Source organism: Leptosomus discolor, chromosome 6 (assembly GCF_034619465.1).
Source record: "Leptosomus discolor isolate bLepDis1 chromosome 6, bLepDis1.hap2, whole genome shotgun sequence".
Classification (NCBI taxonomy): domain Eukaryota; kingdom Metazoa; phylum Chordata; class Aves; order Leptosomiformes; family Leptosomidae; genus Leptosomus; species Leptosomus discolor.
Window position 1 is genome coordinate 7,038,978 of NC_141396.1, and position 19,180 is coordinate 7,058,157.

Genomic DNA, 19,180 nt, shown 5'->3' on the forward strand with positions numbered 1-19,180 from the left:
TTAAAGTATTTAGAGAGAATGTTCCTAATTTCTTTTGATGTACAGGAATCTCGTTGGGGTGACAGGGAGTCTGAAAGCTCCTGGAGAAGAGGTGGTGAGACAGAATCTGAATGGCGACGAGCACCAGTGGAAAGGTAATCGTTGGGTTACTGAGCACCAGTTGTACGGGGCTCAAAATATGTAGGCTCCCTTTTTGTTGGTGCTGCTGAAACTGCACTAACTGAATAATATCTCATGCCTGTACATCTCTGAAAGCTACCTTCTGTTAAAAAATTGCTTTGTAAGGATCTCGGAATGAGAGAGGTTTTATCTCGGAACTGCATTCAGATAACATTCCTGTTTTATTTAGCTTAGATAGGTGAAAGCTAGCAGACACCTTCTGCATGTGATAAATGACTTGCTTACTTGGATTCTTTTCTAAATTAAGAATTTCTGTCCCACACACACATTGGTGTCAGTTGTATAAATACAGAATGGGGAAGGATGACGAGCCAGTGCAGAGTTCCTGGACGATGAAACTGTTAGATTTTCCATTTAGAAAACTGACAGTAATATATAAGAATAGTAAAGTCAAAATTCAGAGTCTTAAACTATTCAAATCCCAGAGTGACTCACAGAGCAGAAAATTTGTGCCATAAACTAAACCAAAGTTCTGATAGACTGTGTTGGCCAGAGAAGGAAGGGTTTGTGAAGGAAGAATATTCTGAAGGGACTTCACACTTTAAAAAAAGCAAAACACACTTGTTCACATCTGTGTATTTTAAGGGGTTTGGATATGGTTCACTGATAATGAAGACTGTTGCAGAAAGTAAGATCTCTAACGTTTGTCCATCCCTCTGCTCCGTACAGGATGAGCTGTACCTAAAATATTTCCGATGGTACACATCTAGTTGTTCTTAAACGCCTGTGCTGATGGAGGTACTGTTCCAGTTGGCAGTGTGTTTTATTGCTTAATGACCCTCCCAGGTAGATAGATTTTTATAAATGTCTAACCCTAATTTCCAGCACAGCAATTTAAATCCATTACAGCTTACTCTGACGCCAGCGGAAGCAAATTAATTTGCTCATTCTCTCTCTAGTAATTTCTTCCCACGTATTGGAACAGTATGATCTCTCGATTAAACAAGACTTTCCTTAAAAGCTGTGTGGCCGTTCATGGTAGTGATCTGCGTTCTCGTGAATTGCAAAATCAAAAATTGGATGAAACTCCTGGGTGAAGCCTTTAACTATTAACACAGTGCAGGAAAGTTTGGTGCAGCTATTTATAGGCTTCAAGGTGAAAATTTTTTTCACGCAGTGGTACAGGTGAGCCGTATTCATTTTTCAGTCATTATAGCATAGAGTTTTTCTGAATAAGCGTTATCTTAGTCAATTCTCGTTTAACTTTTGTAGAGGTTGGACCAAGCAACTGCTGAGGAGTTAAAATTAGGCGTATTTTGGATTAATATGTAGCGCGTTTGACTTTTCCCTTTCCTTCTCTCTTTTACTAAAGGATATACTGAGGAATACGAAAAGGAAATACTGGTAACAGGCAAAATTAGTATCTCTATGGAATTTTAAGTAAATCAACGCTTCTCAATTATTTTCATTTCGCTGAACTTAAGAAATAACAAAGTAAAAGTGTGTAATTCTTTAGTAGCCCCTAGTCTGCCTTCAGTTGGAAAAATCCCTGAAGGGAAAACGTGCTGGATACAAAGACAGCAGGGCAAACCTAACAGTGAGTGAAGGAATTCCAAAGTGTATTTCTGCATGGAGTGATAAAGGCAGTAACATAGAGGACGGAGCATCAGATTTAATTGGCGGCGTGTGTCTAGCTGTAAGTACAGCTGTTGGATATATGCCTGAAAAAGTCCTTACGGATGCTGGTACAAGGAGAGAAGCTGTGAAATTTGTGTCTCAGCCAATTTCTTATGGAAATGACCCAGTCCTGGCGTGCATGCCGTGTTGGTACACGGGTCCGTACAGTCGCAGAGCAACCAACTGTACTGTGCTGCCGTCCCCAGAGTGCTGGGTTCGAGGTGATCAGCGTGTTCCAGTGTTGGCAGTCCTCCATACCATGGTTCCAAGGAAAAAAACGGATTCCAGAAAGGCAGAAGAGTCCAGCGAGGGCCGTCTGTCTCTTGGACAGCTAGTGGCTTTATTGTGGGTTACAGCTAGACTATGAGTATTTGCTTTGTTCCTTCACTGTGCAAGAAGGGTAGTTATAAGAAACAAAAGAGGAGAATAAAACTAATGATGTAATAAAATTTTATGAGGAAGAGAAGAAAGTCAATCCTGATACAAAAAAAAAAAAATTACAAATATTGTGATTGCAGGAAAAAGAGGTTGACATAGAATTGCTATGTAGGAGTTAAATTAAAAGCCAGCTGATTTAGTAAAAAAAGTCATTTTTTGTTGGTACCTCGTGTTCTTTCTCTATATCACAGAAAATCCATAAAGTGCTGTCAGGAACTGGAGACTGGCTCGTTGAAACGATGAAGTGACAACTAATATAGGCCTGGTATTCGCTAAGAGTGGTGGGGCAGTGCTGCGGGCTGTCACACTTAGCACAGCTCATTAGAGATCAACAAACCCTTAGGTGCTTATGGTCAAGAGATACTAAAAGGCCAAGATGTATAGAAAGGGGAGTTGACCTCTGTTGTAAGTCTGTGCTGTTTGTGCCCGAGTTAAGACAAGCAAGAAAAGGTTATAAACCTGTAACAGTGGTAAACACTGTAGTGTGAACTTTGCCAGCAAGTTTCTGCTTTAATTGGTAAAGCTGTCTGCGTGCCTTCAGCTCTTGTAGAGCAGTGTGCGGGGTTTTTAGAGGTTATTGAAAAAAAGAGTTGTGTAATAGAAACTGGATTGCATGACTACCAGTGGCTGTCATTCAATAATATTCTTAATATTCATGCATCCCTCTGTTCTTACTAATTTATCAGATGCTGTTTGACTTTTAATTTCAGTAAACTGTTAAAGTGGGAGTTAGGACGTCCTTTCTAAGAGGGAAAGAAGGACGAAAGCTAAAATGCGAACACTAAGGTTGTCAAATGAGGAAAAAAAAGGGAAAACCAACAGAAGCATAATTTCACCTGCAAGTAATAGTTTAAAAATTAGAGTAGTAGTAGTTTAAAAGCAATAGTTTAAGATAGATTTAAAAATCCTAAACCTCTGAAACAGTACGTAAGTATGAATTAATTAAATACTTGTTCACTTGACGAACTCTACTAACATTTCCCTACATGTCTTTTACATCAAAATAATTGGATTTTTCAAAGGAGAAGATTATCCAATTTGAGTCTAAATGGAAGTTAACAATCTCTGTTTTTGTCTTGTTTTTGTCTTGGTGGTAATTACGTTCTCCCTTATTCCTCTAAAAACTAGGAAGTTCATTGCCCGCAATTCCTGGAAATTCTTGAGATGCAGAGTTGTCACAAACTGTTGCCTCTTTGTTCTCACCTCCTGGAGTCCTACATCTGTTGTTTTGTAGCAAGTCTTTGCTGTTCTTTTGTTTACATTTTAGTAGCATAGTGGATCTCTAAATCTGTGGGTTTTTTGTTTTGTTCTGGTTTTGATTTTATTTTTTTTTGAATCTTTGAGATTCAACCCCAGTGCAGCTTCTCTTCTCTTGCCAAGAAGCAGATACTGATACGTCTCTATGATGTACTATTCCTTGTTTCTTTTTACTGCTGAGGCACTAGCTTAGGAAGGTTAATTTCCTGAAATAAAGAAATTACTCCAGTGACAAAGCCAAGGTTTATGGTCTAAACGTATGTGTAAAATCCTGTGGACATTCAGCTAAATGGTGTGTCTGGAGAAGTGACGAGTGGAAGGCTCTAACCATTGTTCAGCAGCGTCTGATCTTTTTGGTGTTACAAATCCAACCGTATTTCAAAGATGAACTGATGACTCAATAGCCCAGGGAAGATTCTCACCCATCCTTTACTTCCCATGTACATCCTAGTAAGGAGAGCCCGTGCAAGCACTGACAGCCTGCCAAAGCCTGGAGCAGCCTGCTTGCTGTCGGGCAGGAGCAGCGGATTGAGTCATGAGTTTACTACGTTGTCCTGCTGTATCTAGTTGTGGGTGCTCGTCAGTGAAAGTATGGCCAAATCTGTTGGGCTGGACCTGTGCCAAAGCATAGGAGAACAGGGGTTGGGCTGTACGGTCGGCATGTGTGTGAAGAAGGGGGATACTTACTTGATGGTTGTGGGGTTTTTTTAGTACTGGTTCTTTGAGACTCAGCTGGAGTTTGTCAAGTTAGGCTTGGTGTAGAAGCCAAACCTCTTCTGGGTTGTGTTGCAGCAGGTAACCAGCAGGGGCCTGTAGTTAGCCCCTTCAAACTGTAGTTGTGCAGGAGATAGTAAACTGTTCAGTCTTTACTGAAGCTGTTGTAGGGATGGTGACCTGCCCCTTTCCCATAGCAATGAAGGCAATTGGGAAGTGCATTTGAAAATGGCAAACCTTGTAAATATGCTTACAGCCACACATCAAGTGGATACGTTTAGAAATGGCCTTGAGGGGCTTGATACTGTCGATCTAGTACATAAAGCTCTTCTGGATGTCAGCTTCTGCTTTCCCTGTGGTTTTACAGAGATTGGCGTCGAGGAGAACCGAGAGATGATGAAAGACCTTTCCGACGAGGGGATGATCTGCCGCGACGAGGAGATGATCTGCCGCGACGTGGGGAGGATCTGCCCCGGCGTGGTCCTGCAGAAGAAAAGGAACGACCTTCTGTGGAATCAGCGGAGGAGAGGCCGCCCAGGCGTGAAGGGGAGGAGGAGAGGCCGCCCAGGCGTGAAGGGGAGGAGGACAGGCCGCCCAGGCGTGGGTTGGATGAGGACAGGCCGCCCAGGCGTGGGTTGGATGAGGACAGGCCGCCCAGGCGTGGTCTGGATGATGATAGAGGGAGCTGGCGGGCTGCAGACGACGACAGGGGTCCCAGGCGAGCGCTGGATGATGACAGGGGTTCCAGGCGAGCGCTGGATGACGACAGGCCGCCCAGGCGAGCGCTGGATGACGACAGGCCGCCCAGGCGAGCGTTGGATGACGACAGGCCGCCCAGGCGAGCGTTGGATGACGACAGGCCGCCCAGGCGAGCGTTGGATGACGATAGGCCGCCCAGACGCGGCTTGGACGATGACAGAGGCAGTTGGCGGGCGGCAGATGACGACAGAGGACCCAGGCGTGGGCTGGACGACGACAGGCCGCCCAGACGGGCTTTGGATGATGACAGGCCGCCCCGGCGCGGGCTGGATGACGACCGGGGCAGTTGGCGTGCTGCAGACGATGACAGGGGCCCCAGGCGGGGGATGGATGACGACAGGGGCCCCAGGCGGGGGATGGATGACGACAGGGGCCCCAGGCGGGGGATGGATGACGACAGGATGTCAAGGCGTGATGATGACAGGGGACCGTGGCGTAGCGCAGATGATGACAGGCTCTCCAGGCGAGATGATGACAGGGGTCCGTGGCGTAGCGGTGATGATTCAAGGCCAGGTCCTTGGAGACCATTTGGTAAACCAGGTAAGATGTGATAATAATCTTCCCTCCAAAGGGTGTGTTAACCGAGTGGGTAGTGGATGTAATGTACTTGGTGTCAGAGATGGGAGAATTGGCTCTGAAAACCTCTGGATTAATTTGGCTAATGTGGACACTGCTTTACTTAGTATAATGAAACCTGTTAATTTGGTTGATTAAGTGCAGTGGTGTCTGTTGCTTGCCTGGAAGATACCTAAAGGTCACATAGGAAAGCCAAAATACACAAGTTGAATGCTCTGATGGGAGAGAAACATTCCCACTAGATTAGCACACCTTGGTCTCTTTCCCTGCTCCCTCTCTGTGGCTGAAATGAACCTCCTTCTGAGGAGGATTTTGATACATTGTTCAAGTGGGTCTGGTTTTGCTAAGCCTTTTTTATGTGTACAAAGATATTCCTGGTTTTACCATTCCTTTTTTTTTTTTTGCTTTTGTGCCTACCTTTCTTGAAAAGCTTGCTTTGAGCAGGAGTTGGGACTAGATGACCTTCTGAGGTCCCGTACAGTCTGAATTATCCTATTCTTCTGTAGATCTTTTCTAGTCTTAAATCTTGTTGATGGTGGCTAGAACAACTGTTTCTGATTCTTTTTAGAACGGTTGATGACATTTAAATGTTAGATGTGATTTTGATTTCCTGGTTCTTTTTATTCAGATTCATGTATTCACAGGCACCACATCAGCTTTATTTATAGACACTTAATTCTGTAATCCAAACCTGTAGAAAACTTATCATAAATCTCAAAACTTGCACTGCAATAGCTTTCTCCTTTTTCCTGTTTAAAGAAGCAGGCTGCCTAATAAAGAACTCCCATTCGTAAATAACCGAACAAAGATATTGCAGGATGCATTGTGTGAGTAGATGGTAAACGCTAGTTGTATTTGAAAGCAGTGCTTTGAAAAGCATTAAGTTCTTCAAAAATTTGTTTGCCTAAAATCTCCTCACTTGCAGATTTTCACAAAGGAATCTGCTGTCTAAGCTGCCCCCCCCCCATCCTTCTTCCTGCACTTGTTTTGCACGAGACCCTTGAGGAGTTGGTGGTTTCTGACTGAAAGCTGCTGGGTGTTACCAGCTCTGCTAAACTGTCCCGAGAGAGGAGGTGTATGTCCCTGCCTTTCTGTGAAGCAGTTTCTACCCTGGTTTGCCTATGGCTCCCACTCAATGTGCACCCTTTTTTAGGAGCATCTTGAGTTGGATCCTCAGGGGTCAAAACTCGAAGAACCAGTTTCTCTGAGGGAGGTAAAGGATTCTTTGTCTACAGAGAGATCAGAGGTCAGTCACAAATTCCTTTGGCTGTGTTTCTGACTTCTAGGGGGATGGAGAGAACGAGAAAAGGCTCGTGAGGACAGCTGGGGGCCTCCCCGAGACTCCAGACCTCCAGGAGACCGCGAATGGGATAGAGACAAAGATCGTGATGAAAACGAGAAAGACCGGGAATTTGACAGAGATAGAGATTTTGATCGAGACGATCGTTTCAGGCGTCCCAGGTTTGACTTCTCTGTTTAAATACTTACAGAATGTTTCTGTTAAAACAAAACAAAACAACCAAACCACATGAGAAACAAAAAAAGTGCCCTGCTGATAAATAATGTGACGTTGGTTGGTATGAAATTAAGGCAGTAAAAGGGTGGTGGCATTTTGGTGCCTTTTTGCTTTGTTATCTTTAAGATGACATTAACTGTTTACAAAAGGAATCCCAAATCTTTACTGCTTTTAATTTTTCTTTTTAACCTGTTACCAAGAGAATTTCACGTTAGGCTCCAGAAAAACAGAAAATGTTTTGGAAGTATGTCAGTATGTTAAGTAGAGACCCACTGGGCCTGAAAATACCTGTGTCATGATTTATTATTGCTTCTTTCCATAGAAAAGGTAAAATCTTAACATTTAGTCTTATTTTTTGTGTTGCATGGCAAAAGGGATGATGCTGGTTGGAGAAGAGGACCAGCTGAGGAAACTTCTAGCTGGCGAGATTCAAGTCGCCGTGAAGAATGGGACAGAGGTGGTCGTGACATGAGAGACAGACGTGCTGATGACAGAGATCCTCCCCTCAGAAGAGGGCCCCCTCTCAGATCTGACCGTGAAGAACGTACGTTTACTCTAGTGTTCCTAAAAGTTTATGTTCACTCTAGGGCCTTCGTGTTACCCTGACAGAGCTAGGATGTGGTAAAATGGGAATAGGTTGTGTTTCCAGCCACTGAAACTCCCTTTGCATAAGCACAGTAAGAAGCTTCAGAGTAATTGAGAATTTTTCCTTGAATCTTCACTTTTTTTAGTGGCACTCTTTTCTATCATAGCAGCTTTTCACGCCTGCAGCAGAAGGATCAGTACGCCGTTTTCGTACAGGGATTATGCACAGGGTGAATGAAATTCTTGTACTTAAATTATCAAGAAAGACATCCCAGACAGTAATTTCTGGCTCGTTTCTTAAAACCATTAAAATGTGAGGGAAATACTTCCAAACAAGGCCTTACAGGTTTCACACTATTAATGGTATTGATTTTGACGAATAACCTGTTTTAATTACATACATTCACCTGTTTTAATTACGTACATTTATTAATCCTTTGCTGCGTTCTAAAAATACAGTAACAGCCAATACATGTAGCCTGAGATACCACGTCTTCCGGCTGCGGCCTTCTCCCGTGCAGAGCCCTGTGGGGTCTCTGCTCCCCGGGCACGGGGGCCGGCCGGCAGCGGGGCTCGGGGGGCGGGCTGGGACGGAGCACGTCGTACGGGACGGCAGCTGGCGGAAAGGCCGAGGGTTCCCAGTGTGGAGGTTTTATTTTTGTGTTCAGTGTGTCAAGAAGTTTGGGTGTTGGACCATCTGGTTCGGTATTTGACACAGCTTTGCCCACACGTGGCTGGGGTAGAATTCTTAACGTCGTTTTGGTGGAAAGGAGCAGTTCTTCATACAGTAAAGGGTGGTGGACGCTGTTACCAGTGGAGCTGTGTAAGCTGGTGCTGTTCTCACCTCTGGTTTCAGTGGGCTGAAGGGTAATTTGCTGTCTTTTGAGACGGTGAATACCTGAATGGTTTCCACGAGTGTTTTTAAGTTAGGGGTTTTTCTGCCTTCAGGGTTCAGTCATTTCTAAGGAGACGCTTTTGTGCTTTTAATTCTGATCATAGTATAAGAATATATTTTTACATCATCAACTGCTGTACATCGATAGCACATTCTTACTGCAGTTCCTGTGTTCTAAAGAACGACACTTGGGTTGCTCACAACCACCCTGAATCTGAAAAAGAGGCTTGAGTAGTTCCTGTCCATGGCTCTGCTATAGGAGTAACCTGTGCGTTTGGCTGTCGCCACCGCGCTGCCTCCGGGCGGGACTGAGGATCAGTCAGTCAGACCATCGGTGCTGGGCGTGTTTGTTTAAACTCCGGCAAGGTGCTGGTGGAGCCTGACCAAGGTTTTATTGTCTCTCCGTGTTTGCAGCGAGCTCGTGGCGGCGTGCTGACGATAGGAGAGAAGAACGTGGAGAAGAACGTGAACCAGTTCGGCGATCAGCTCCTGCTCCCGCTGCTCCTCCAGCTTCTGCTCCCCCTCCAGCATCAAAAGATCGAGAAAGAGATGGGGAGAAGGAGAAGGGTTCCTGGAAAACAGAAAAGGAGCGTGAGCCCCTTCGCCGCACTAAAAACGAGACAGATGAAGAAGGGTGGACCACTGTACGACGTTAAGTGAAAATCACAGAGTTTAACCGATGTTTTAGCTTTGATTTGATCGAATCCATGGATTATATTTGTGCTTATAAACATTCTGAATTGGAATTCTTTAACAAATGTTTTGAGGTAACATGAAAGCATGAGCTTGAATTACTTACTCATATAGATTGATCATGCACAAAACTCACAGCAGAAGGTTGGAAATTGAATTGCCAGGTTTTGAAATTTCAAATGATGCTTATTTCGTGGGTCATTTGTTGCTAAAATAAAAAGAAGCAAGCCCAACAGCTGTCTTGAGTAATGCTTCTATCTCGCACCAAAACAGGCTGACCTTTTTATTTTTAGTCTTTCTTAATTTGGAATGGGGTATTATCGTCACAGAACATGCATTTGAAAACACCTCTGTTCACGCAGTGGAATTACTGAAAATGCAGAGCTAAATTAATTTCCATAATTAGCCAAAAAAAAAAAAATAGGAAAAATATATAAGCCCTCTTTTACATAGGTATCTTTGAGGGCAGGCGGTTTGTGAGAGACGTATTTTATCACTATAAATTCAGTAAGTGGTTTAAATTTGAATTAAATACAATAAATGTTATGAGGATTAGCTACACTGGGATCTTTTCTGTAGATTTACTTGAATACACAATGCCTACGAGGCCATTCTGCAGTCATTGTTCCAGTAACGTATACTGCTGCAGTGTACAGCCACAAAATTTCAAGCTTTCACAATTCTAAGTGTTTTGGTAAGCATACGGCTATGTATTTTCTGTTGCCAATATCACAACTGCTTTTTCCATTACTGGATAATTCATGCCTTTCAAGGATTTATAAATATTGTCATATTTAAAATGTGTGGTTTTGGAGAAATTGTTGAATTTTCCCCCAATTCTCTTGTCTTCAGGGTCAATTCTTTCCCCTTCCAAAAAAGTGATTTGTAGTAATGGCTGTGTTGACTTCAATTTTGGGGTGCGATAGCAACGATTAACTATCTGGTCATACTGAAGCCAACACAGAACTTGCTGCTGTGTGTTTCTTCAATGATAAATAAACAACTTAAGGAATTAGCTTGAGCTGCAGCGTCTTGGCTTTTTAGTAACTCCCTGCCATGTGTGTTGATGCAGAACAGCTGTTGAACAACTCTTTTCTGTAGCATTCCTGTGAAGGAGAAGGTGAGAGTACCTGGGATAGTTTCTTCCCAAGAAACCTGGTGGAACCTTAACCTGTGTGAACAAAAGCTGTGACACTCCTTTTTGCCCTTTTCCTGCCCTCTTCTGTGTTACCCAGCACCACTAGGTTTCTGGGGAAAAACTTGCTCTCAGAGTCATTGTCTGAGGGCCAGATTTTTTTGCCTTTGCAGCCTGTCATGTCATTGCTTGTTGAGTCACAGAATTCCTTCAGAACAGTAGTGTTTTCTTAGCAAAAAAAACCAACCAAAACCTATGTTTTGGTTCATTGTACAGCCCTGTAAGGATGGAACTAGAGAACGGCAGCTTTCCAGTAACGAGGTGCTTACTGGATCTGGAGTAGTGTGTGCTGCTGCTGTTTGGCCACCTCTTGCTGTCCTCAGATTCTGTGCCATGGGGTCACAGGATCATTCCTGTTAAAAGGGACCCCAGGAGCTTGCTTTGCCCCTGACTGTGGAATGATTGTGTTGCTCAGAACCATGTTTCTCAAGTGTGGTCTTGAAAACCTCCAAGGGTGTAGACTGCATGGCCTTTATGGGCAAACTCTTCCACTGCTTGACTGCTCCCAGACTGGAAAAATCATAGAAGAGTTTGGGTTGGAAGGGAACTCTAAAGGCCGTCTAGTCCAACCGCCTGCAGGGAGCAGGGACATCTTTAGCCAGGTCAGGTTGCTCAGAGCCCCGTCCAGCCTGACCTTGAAAGTTTCCAAGGATGGGGCTTCTGCCACTGCTCTGGGCAGCCTGTGCCAGTGTTTGACCACCCTCATCATACAAAAATTTCTTCCTTTTATCTAGTCTGAATCTACTTTCTTTTAGTTTAAAACCATTACCTCTTGTCCTATCACTACAGACCCTACTGCTGTCCCCACCTTTCCTGTAGCCCCCTTTCAACACTGGAAGGCCACTAGAAGGTCTCCCCGGAGCCTTCTCTTCTCCAGGCTGAACACCCCCAACTCTCTCAGCCTGTCCTCACATGGGAGCTGCTCCAGCCCCCTGAGCATTTCCATGGTCCTCAAAAAGCTTAACCCTTTCAGTTTCTGCCCCAGGGTCTCCCATCCTCCTGCCTATGCCATGCTGTGAAAAGTGTGGATTTTACTGGTAACTTCCCAGTAGGCACGGGCTGGCTGCTGTTAGGCCTCCCCAAAGCCTTCCCTTCTCTGGGCTGAACAAGCCCTGCTCCCTCAGCCTTTCCTCCCAAGCACACGCTCCAGCCCCTGACTGGAGCCTGTCAGCCCTCTGCTGAACTTACTCAAGTTTGGCAGCGATGTCCTCCCTGTATGGAGGGGCGATGGGACCCAGAACTGCCTGCAGCAGCCAAGGGGAGGTCTGCTGAGGGGGATACTCTCCTCAGCTACATGCTATGGTCCTGTTCAAGCAGCCCGAGATCTGCTGGCTCATGCCAAGGCCCCAGAGGCGTTTGAGCCACCCCCAGGCTCTCACTGCGAGGGCTTCTTCCTTGGCAGCGCAGGCCTCTGCCCTTCTCCTTGCTGAATTTCATCAGGTTCCTGCCCAGCCTGCCTCGGTCCCTCTGGATGGCAGCGCTGCCCCAAGCGTGGCGACTGGTCCTCCCGCTCTGTGTCATCCCCAAATCTGCTGACAGGGCACCCTGCTGCTGCCTCCAGGTCCTTGAGAGAGGTGTCAGGCCAGGGCCCAGGACAGGCCCCTGTGATACCCCGCTCCACCCCATTGACCACGATGCTGGGCCTGAACATCCAACCATCTGTTACCTGGGCTGTAGCACCCTAACTGGGGTACAAGAACATTGTGCGAGACAGCACTGAACGCCTTGCTGAAGTCCGGGCAGAGAACATCCACTGCTCCTTCCCTTGCCCACAAGGTGATTTTGTTGTAGAAGGCAGGTGAGTCAGTCCGATTTACCCTCAGTAAATCCATGCTAACTGTTCCCATCACCTTCTCCTGCATGTGCCCAAAAACACGCTCTGAAATGGCTTCCTCCGTGATTTTCCCAAGGACTGAAGTGATACCAACTGGCCCGTGGTTTCCCAGATCATTCTTTTGGCCTTTTCTGAAGATGGGTGCGACATTTGCCTTGCTCCAGTCATCAGGGAGATGTAAAGAGCGATCGTACCTCCAGTTACGTGTTTTTAATTTTACCCGAACCAAGACATTTTTACATGAGGATAAACATCAGCGATCGCTGCACCAGCGAAAGCTCCGTTCCCAAAGCTGTGTTCTTAACTTCCATTATTTGAGATTGTGATAAAGTTGCCAACACATGTTAAATTCTCAGGACAAGGGCAGCTTGAGAAAAGATCTGCAAGATGTGCGCTTCACAGACATGCCAGTGTGTTTATTTACTGCTTGATCATTTTAGACAGAATACTAACTACGGTGATCAAAAACCGCCACTGACCGAATCCAACAGCTAAAACCTCCATCTACCGCCGTACCTACACGTCGGCACAGAGCTGGTTACCTGAAAACGTTGAGGAAGTCGAATGAATTCTCTGTCAAGCACTGCTGTGTTTGATCGGTTCAGGTTGAAACATCCAGCATTTTCAGTGAACCTTAGAAGAATGCAAACTGTCCCGTGCTCTATTTAGAAGGCAGAACTTAAGGCTGCTGCTGGTTAAATGGATGCAAATTTTGCTTAAAACAAATCCCCAAGAGCAGAGCAAGGCAGGTGATCAGGCACCAACAGTTCAGTTTCTTTCCTACTCCAGGAGCAGCCCAGGGACTGACCCCCAGCCAGCAGGGCAGGGCTGAGGACCATCAGGGCGCTCAGCAGAAGCAGAGAAGAGGCATTAGTTATGTTTTCTCTAGAATGCCTTTGTTCTAGAAAACAAAATTTGAAGAAAATCAGCATTTTATGAGAGCTGGCAGACTGGGGCAGGGGCAGTGAACGAAGTGGTGCCACTCCAGTCCGGGCACAGCCACCACCGCATCTCAGGACACGTCCTGACCTCGGTTAGGTGGCGCTCGGTGCGGTCAGGAGCAGGACCAGGAGGCAGCCCCAAGCAGGAGGAGTACCGGCACTCTTCTCTCCCTGTAAGTCACGTGTGTCTCACGCTGTTCTAATATCCCCGGGCTGTGGTCACTGACAGAACTGCTACGTGTGAGCACGTTTTCCTTCTGTAACTAAAAGGTCCCGTTCAATTTTGTCAGCCTTCAAAGGGACGGTGTGGGTCAGTGAAAGGCGAGATACAACGTTTACCTGTCAGGCAGGCACTGGTCCCCATCCCGGGTGCTTTACTGCAGAACCGCAGGAGGGGAGCACGCCAGTGGCGTCACAAGAACACCCGATCCTTCCGATTTTGCCACGGCAGGACCAGCTAGAACTGAAAGGCTCTACACTTTATCCGGTCCTCCCCTTAACAAGAATTATTACTGTAGTTAATTAGGGTAGGATGGAGATTCTACAAGCTACTCCACTGCTTTTTGCTAACCAAAATCTCCCTCACTACAATTTAAGCTTTGTTACTCCTTTCACTGCTGGGCAGGAGGACAACCTACTGCCTTTGCTACATCTTTTTCCGTAGTTAGCATATCCCTTCTGTTTTGCCCAGACAACAGGCATCTTGGAAGCAATTACCTTCCTCCCCACGTGACTGCTAAGCAAACTATCTCCGGTATATATTAACCTACAGATTTGGTGGGTCGAACTGGCACGTCTATGGGAAGCAAAGACATTCCATAGCCATCGTGTTCCAGTCCTATGGCAAAGCAGCTACCTGAGGTGCCCTGGCCAGCAGACTGAAAGCAAACTCTGGCCAAATAGGATTTCCACCAAAGACTGGTACAGACTTACCTGACTTCAGCTGGATCAAGTTATCTGTGCGTCTGAAAGTACTTTTCATTAGAAGGAGCTGCTTGTTGCCAAGGCTAACAGCAACCGGGGATGATTACAGACTATCCAATGCTGTGTTTGCTCCTCTTGTCAGAGTATCTCTATGGAAAATATTCCACCACCTACATGCTTAGGAATACTTCCCTGTAATAAAGTGATTCTCTGAAGATAAAGTATTTGGTTTAAACAAGCGTCCATAACATTTTGATTGGCAGGTGCCCGTAGAATAAACGAAAATAATATCTGTCTTTTCTTAGACCTCTTCCGTGGAGCATGTAACAGCTCCAAGCTGGGCTCCTTTTGGATTAAGCTATTTGAGGTTCCTAGGATTTAAGTTACTAATGTAAATGGTTTCCAGTATTTAAGGAATCAAAGTAACACTAGCAGCACTATATACTGTAATAAGCTTTTCGGAGTGACCAAGAACAAGCATGTTTCTGCTTACTCAGTGCCACAAGGAGCGTGCTGGTGCACAGGAAATCACAGACGCTTACTTAAAAAACCCCCAAATGTTCAGTCTTTGTAAGACACTGACTTGTACAACGTCAAAGGGCAAATTGTCCTGTTGAATGATGGTGTAAAGTAACCGAAGAGCCTTGCTCTCAGGCTGCCTGTTGCTGATTCTGAACCTTGTCACCTCCTCTTTGGAAGAGTTTGGGTTCCACCCCCCACCCCCAACTGGTCTGTGGAAGCTGTTACTCTACCACCTTACCTGTCCAGGCTTTGATCAGATGCCTAATGCCGTGTAGCAGCTACGACAGGCAGCTCTCGGCCTTCCCACAGCGAGGCTGCAAGGACACACGCAGGATGAGAGAAGAACCAGGAGCGACAGGCAGCAGCAGAGGCCGTTGACACAACAGTTTTCCTCTCACACAGGCAGAGGGAAGAACCAGGCGCTGCAGAAGGCCAGTGCCATCCGAGGCAGGCGATCTTCTGGCGTCTTGATGCATTTCCAGGCCTTGCAACAGGGCTGTTGCTACACAGCGGCTTAACGCACAGAGAGGAGGGGTGGGTACATCGCAAAGGCTGCCAGGAGCGCCTCGGATCCAGCCCTGCCAGAATTAACCCCTCAGAAAACACCCGAGACAGATTTTCTGAGATCTTTGTTGCTTTTGTGTCCAGTAACAGTCAACAGCATTAAAATGTATATACTGATCTGCAAACTTCCCACAAGGAGGTCATAAAAGTACAGAAGAAAACTCTCCTCGTGGCATCACACTGGAAACTAACGCGTGGTGGATACAGATTAAAGCTACGTGGGCCAGGCGTCACAAACCCAAACACATCTCACTTTAACAGAAGAGCCCGTGGTGCAAACCCCACAGCATGAGAGACAATACACAGCTGATATGTAGCACGAGGAGAGGGTTGCTGCAGCCACCGTGAACTGTTGCTTAATGCAAGTCCCACTGCATTTGGTAATTAGCCCTGACACCATCTTGGGAGCCCTTTGATGGAGGTTTAAGACAACACTTCCACACAAAATCAGGTTTTCCCTCCTCATTGCTGCAGCTGAGAGTCAACAGCAGTGACAAATAATGAACCCTGGGCCCTCCTCCCCAGCCCACCCCCCACATGTTTTGACTCCATTCTCGACTGTCCTGCCCTCCCCCTGCCCTGCCCCCATCTCCCACCCTGTTGAGCAGCTTATCAAGAGGAACCCACGCAAGCGCGCATCACCCCTCGCTCCCTTTTTCTGTCGGGACCCGTCTCCTTCCTCATCCTCCTCGTGATGCCCCAGCAGTTCCTCCACAAGGCTCTCTTCACCTCCCTGCCTATAGCAGGGCCACCCTCACAGACCACAGCACCCCTCCGCATCCCAGGTGGCGGTAAAGCCATTTACAGCGTAACCCTCTCCGCACCGAGAACCTCGGCACCTGCCTTTCGGCTCCGGAGGACTCCTACGCAGACTACAAACCCGCCGCTGCTCCTTGTCCTGCCTCCGAGCCACAATCAAAGTGATTTCTCGTCTCTTTCTGAGGACGAGGACGTTCCTCTTGAAGAACAGAAGCAACGCAGCCCTGCCTGATACTCGGTACCAAGGAACTGCCATCACCTCGGGTCCAGGTCTTCAGCACCAACCTTGCATTTCTTATAGTTTATAGGGTATTTGTTAACCATATGGGTAGATCCCTCCCCCCAGCCTTTCAATGAGTTTAAAGCCACATACTCTCAACTCTTGGAAATGTCACTTCCCCTTCCACCGTGCTGCTACGGTCAGGGCTTTCGGCTTTGTCCGGGTCTCTTCTCTCCCAGGGCTTCCCATCACCTCCCCGTTCTCCACCGCAAGCACAGGCTGCACCACCGCTCGCTCCCTGCCGTACCCCCCGCCTTCCCTTCCTCCGTACCCCCATTAACCACCCCCGCGACTAACGGCCGCGCTCCCGCCCGCCCCCACGGCGCAGCACCGGGCCCAACCCAGCCGGACCCCCGACGGCACGGACCGGACCGGGGAGAGGCAGAGCCGGGCCCGGCCGGCGGCAGAGGGCGACGCTGCCCCGCGGGGACCCCGCCAGCCCCGGCGCTCGCTTTAACACCCCCCCCCCTTCTCCCAGTTAGACCTCGCCGTCAATCCGTTTACCGTAAAAATCACATATATATATATTTTTTTTTTTTCTTACAATAAACAAATACAGTGCATCTAAGCTGCGCAACTCCCGCGGCTCCGCGCGGGCCAGCGCGTCCCAGGCGCCACCGGCCCGGCGCTCCCGCTCGCCAGCCCCCGCCTGTCATATATTAACGTGTGAAAGAACAACCACCGCCATCCGCTCTAAAGACAAAAAAAAATCCAAACAACCGAAACCCCAACAAACCCCAAACCAACCCCCAAAAACCCCAAAGGAAAGAGCCGGGAGGGGGCCAGGGCCGCCCCGGCGGGGTCCCCGCGCCTAACGGCCCTTCTTCCCCAGGGCGGTCCGGGCGTGTTTGAGCTGTTTGGCCGCCTGCATTTTGGAGAGGGGGCAGTACTTGATGGTGTGGGCATTGTCGCCGCTGGCCCCGCAGAGGGGGCAGGTGTAGCGCCGCAGGACCGGGCAGAGGACGCGGCCGTCGGGTCCCTTGAGGATGTGGGTGGTGTAGAGGGCCACGGCCTCCTTGTTGTTCCGGCAGAAGACGCAGACCTGCAGCTCGGGTTTGAGGAGGCGGGAGGCCGCCCGCGGGTGGGTCGGCAGCCGCCCCGCCACCACCACCCCGCCCCAGGCGTGGGGCGAGCCCTCCCGGCCCGGGTGCTCCCCCGAGCAATCGAAGACCACGGTGGCGGGGCCGCCGCGCCCGGGGAAGGGGCTGAAGTCGGCGAAGCGCTCCTCCAGCAAGCCCTCGCCGTGGTGGTGGTGATGGTGGTGGTGATGGTGGTGGTGGTGATGCCCGCACAAGTCCAGGTCGTGCAAGTCCAGCGCGCCCTCGAAGTACGGCCCCGCCGCCTCCTCCTCCTCCTCTTCCTCCTCCTCCTCCTCCTCGGCCGGCGGCACGGCCGCCGCCACCACCACCGAGGGGGGCTCGGCGCCGAAGCCCTTGCCGGGGCGCACGGCCTTGGTGATGAGCGTGGCCAGCCCCAGGTAGTCGTTCCAGGAGTTGAAGACGTTCCCGCAGGCGCTGTGGCTCCGGCCGCCGTAGCGGGCGCCCGGCAGGCACTCCACGGGCGGGAGGTGCCGGTGCTGCTCCAGCTTGCCGCCGGGGAAAGCCTCCATCGGGGGCGGGGGGGGGGTGCAGCAGGAGCGGCCGCTCCCCCGAGCGCGGAGCGGGGCTGCGCCTGGCGCCCGTCCGCGCCCCCGACCGCGCCTCCGCCGCCTCTGCGAGCGCGCGGCCGCGCGACGCGCCTCAAATAGGGGGCGGTGGCGGGAGCGGGAAGGCGGGCGGGGGGGGGGGGGTGTGGGGGGGGAACGGGACGGACGGGACACGGCTGCCGCGCTGCCATTGGCCGCCGGCCAGAGCCCCCTCACGCTCATTGGCCGGAGGGAGGCGGGGAGGGGCGGGGCGCGGCGGCGGGAGGGGGGGCGCGCGTTGGCGGCGCAGGTGTGGCGGCACGTGCGGGCGGGGCGGAGGCGGCGGGTGAGGTGCGGGGCCGGTCCGGTCCGGTCCGGTCCGGTCCGGGCGGGGCTGGCGGAGCCCCCGCGGAGCCCCCGGGGCCCGGCTGGGGAGCGGGAGCGGCCGGGGGCTGACGGAGCGGTCCGTGCGGGCCGGGTCCGGCCCAGCCCAGGCCCGCCGGGAAGGAGCGGTGCCGCTAGAGCGCTGGCTGGGACGGGTGTTCTCCGTCCTCAGCTGAGCCCTGCGAGGGTAAAACGCGTTTGGGCATATACAGCCCCAAATGGAAAGCGGTTAGTACCGGGTAAGCTCGTTAAGGGCAACAGATGCCTTCCCAGGGGTGCTAATAAGCTGCACGGGGCAGAGGTGATTTCTGCCTTGGCCCCCTCTCAATAAGGGAGTTTGATCGTTATTGTCGAATAAAAGTTTTGATTCGGGTCTCGGGTGAGGTGGGTGCGCTCGCCGCAGGGCTGCTCGGGTGCGTGGAACCGCGGTGGTGGCTTCAGCCCGACCAAAGGAGGGGGCCGACCCATGCCATGGCCATGAGCACACGGCATAGGGTGGGTGCAGGGTGCCGTGCGAGGGACCCCGGCAGCAGGGTGGGCATGGGTGCCCCTCAGTGCCCGTCCGGCGAGTCGGATTAGTCCGGGTATTGGTGGCCCAGCTCTCACCCCTCTGACCGGTGCTTACAGAGCGGCCGCTATGCCGCTGGGTGCGGGGCCAGGGTGGGGAGATGCAGGTCCCCTTTTGTGCCCCTGATGGTTCCCATCTGGTCTGACCCCCCCAGAAACCAGATTGTCCTCCGGGAAGCATCGCGTGCGTCCTCTTCTCTTTGGGCAAGAGGAGTTAAAAATGCAGCCGCAATTAAAAATCCTATTAATTTCCAGCCCCTGGTAAGAGCTGCGGGGCTGAGCACGGTGGGTGGAGTTTTGTCGGTAGTAAATCTGTCTCCCCTGTGCACGGCCTTGATTTGTGGGTCTGACAGGCG

General features: G+C 49.6%; 2 protein-coding genes across 5 annotated transcripts in view; one reads left to right on the top strand and one right to left on the bottom strand.

Annotated features, from left to right (window-relative positions):
• EIF3A (eukaryotic translation initiation factor 3 subunit A) overlaps nucleotides 1–10,251 on the top strand; it is a 35,759-nt gene extending 25,508 nt beyond the window's left edge. Inside the window, exons 18-23 of one of the 4 annotated variants that reach the window (XM_086466551.1) lie at nucleotides 46–134; nucleotides 4,574–4,924; nucleotides 4,985–5,505; nucleotides 6,828–7,002; nucleotides 7,432–7,601; nucleotides 8,952–10,251. In XM_086466551.1, the coding sequence (XP_086322677.1) occupies nucleotides 46–134; nucleotides 4,574–4,924; nucleotides 4,985–5,505; nucleotides 6,828–7,002; nucleotides 7,432–7,601; nucleotides 8,952–9,193 (1,548 nt within the window). In that variant the 3' untranslated portion in view covers nucleotides 9,194–10,251. Of the gene's footprint in view, nucleotides 1–45; nucleotides 135–4,573; nucleotides 5,506–6,827; nucleotides 7,003–7,431; nucleotides 7,602–8,951 lie in introns of all 4 variants that reach the window. The other 3 variants (XM_086466553.1, XM_086466552.1, XM_086466550.1) reach the window with 3 other exon arrangements.
• Nucleotides 10,252–17,060: 6,809 nt separating this feature from the next.
• On the bottom strand, nucleotides 17,061–17,858 carry NANOS1 (nanos C2HC-type zinc finger 1). The gene has a single exon (XM_009960212.2). The coding sequence runs from the start codon at nucleotides 17,856–17,858 to the stop codon at nucleotides 17,061–17,063; it is 798 nt and encodes a 265-aa protein (XP_009958514.2).
• Nucleotides 17,859–19,180: the final 1,322 nt, after the last annotated feature.